The sequence below is a fragment of the Propithecus coquereli genome, unplaced genomic scaffold (genome assembly GCF_000956105.1).
Source record: "Propithecus coquereli isolate 6110/MARCELLA unplaced genomic scaffold, Pcoq_1.0 Scaffold4, whole genome shotgun sequence".
Taxonomy (NCBI): Eukaryota; Metazoa; Chordata; class Mammalia; order Primates; family Indriidae; genus Propithecus; species Propithecus coquereli.
Genome location: NW_012149729.1, coordinates 2,664,369 through 2,666,505, shown reverse-complemented (window position 1 = coordinate 2,666,505; position 2,137 = coordinate 2,664,369). Strand labels below are relative to the sequence as shown.

The following is a 2,137-nucleotide window of genomic DNA, read 5'->3' as shown; positions in this document are numbered from 1 at the left end:
ATAAGAAACCTATCATTTAGTGTCTTTCAGCAAATTCCCTTCTTACCCTGAAATCGTGAAGATACTCTCCTACATCATTTTCTCAATGTGTTTTAGTTCCACCTGGAATTGATTTTTTTGAGAGACAAGGGTCCTGTTTCATTATTTTCCATGTAATACTCATTGTCCTAGCATCATTTATGGGTCAGCAATATCAGTTCGGTCATAAATCTGGTTTCTATATACGTAGCGGCTTGTTTCTAGGATCTTTATTTTATTCCATGAGTCTGTTTGTCCATCCCCCTGCCAAAAGAGTAGTGTCTTAATTCTTATGGCTTATAATAATTCTTGATATATGATGAGCTAACTCACTGTTTCGTTTTTCTTCTTTAGGAATATCTTGGCCATTTTAGCCTTTTGCACTTCCATATAAAATTTAGGTTCTGCCACTTGTTTTTTACATGTAGCATTTTATTGAGTACATTTTTGGAAACTGGGGGTCAGAGGTTTAAGAGACTTAATTCACAAAGTCTGGTTAGTCACATAAGCAAGAATCTGAACTGGGACCATAGTTGGACCTAGATCTCCAGCTCCTTGCCAGCATTTTTCCCACTGTGTTGTGAAATCTCATTCTTCCCTTAGTTAAGCCTGAGGATTGGTGATATTTGAAGAGGTTTATGCTATTTCCAAAACAAATTTTAACACTGAAGATTTATTTTCAAAATTTAAATTTAGCAGTGCAGACACATCTTTGGTACATGCTTCATGGTTTACTAGCATTGATATGATACACCCACACATAAGGTTTATTTTTAGGATAAAAAAAGAAATTGCACTTTCTAATCCTGCTGAGTAAACCTATGCATGGTAAATGCAGCATCACAACTATGTCTCCCTTCCGTGACAGAAGTGCTGCCACTACTACTGCTCACTCATGCATGCCATTCAGTTTCATTACCTTCCTGTAATTTCTAGTTTTCCCCAATTATGCCACTCATGATAAACTGTCACTAACCAATATTATTCTTTTAAAAACATTAATTTTTCTTTCTTCTTACAGGATGATTATGTACTTGAAGTGAGGCATTTTCAGTGCCCCAAATGGCCAAATCCAGATAGCCCCATTAGTAAAACTTTTGAACTTATAAGTATTATCAAAGAAGAAGCTGCCAACAGGGATGGACCCATGATTGTTCATGATGAGTAAGTTCCACATGTTAAATTGTTTCACGACTGAGCATTCTCTATGTGTATGTATATTTCTATTGTGTTCAGACTAACCTAAAGCTTTGGACCAAATGTGACGATTCAGCCATGGTGATTATCAGCTTCTTATCAACAAAGTTAACATAGAATATTATTTTTTCACTTCATTTGAAGCCCCTGTTGAAAGCTGAAGATGGAGTCGTGATCGTAGGAATCTGCTCTTGCATTTTATACTGAGAACACTTTGTGAGATGAGTTAGTGCTTGAGCGCTGGAATTTTACAGGAGCTAACCAGAGAGACATTTTTCAGTCATTCTCCTGGGACAAGGGTGAAATTGCTATGATTTTTATTTATCAGAAATAGGAATCTTTATCCAATAAATCTTTCCAGGCTTCTTTTATAAACAAATAAAAAATGCATATGCTAGAATTATATCCATATTATATATGATGCATAAGTGTGTGTGTATATATAATGACCCTGGTCAGATCATTTTTTATTTAATGTCAGCCCCTTTCATAGTATAAAAATAAGCAAATATTAAACTTATATAAAGCACACCATTATTAATATGAATACTTGGCAATGTTTCAAATTAAACCATAGTTTTAAGCATAAGACAGTAAAGAGAGATAATTAATTAAAGTTTTCACTGTTCTTACTGCAAAGTTGTCGAGGCTACTTGCTCTGTGAATTCCACATGTGAGCGTTTGCTGCATCTGATGGAATCTTTTTCCCTTTCCTTTGCTACAAGGCATGGAGGAGTGACCGCAGGAACTTTCTGTGCTCTGACAACCCTTATGCACCAACTGGAAAAAGAAAATTCCATGGATGTTTACCAGGTAGCCAAGATGATCAATTTGATGAGGCCAGGAGTCTTTGCTGACATTGTAAGTAATAAAGCAGTGAACCAAAATTTTCACTATTAGAAAAATTAGAAAATTTTCACTA

General features: G+C 35.3%; 1 protein-coding gene across 1 annotated transcript in view; it reads left to right on the top strand.

Annotated features, from left to right (window-relative positions):
• Positions 1-2,115, top strand: part of PTPRZ1 (protein tyrosine phosphatase, receptor-type, Z polypeptide 1) — a 242,740-nt gene extending 240,625 nt beyond the window's left edge. Inside the window, exons 24-25 of the mRNA XM_012652731.1 lie at positions 1,040-1,182; positions 1,941-2,115. Of these exons, the coding sequence (XP_012508185.1) occupies positions 1,040-1,182; positions 1,941-2,115 (318 nt within the window). The remainder of the gene's footprint in view (positions 1-1,039; positions 1,183-1,940) is intronic.
• The last annotated feature ends 22 nt before the right edge of the window (positions 2,116-2,137 follow it).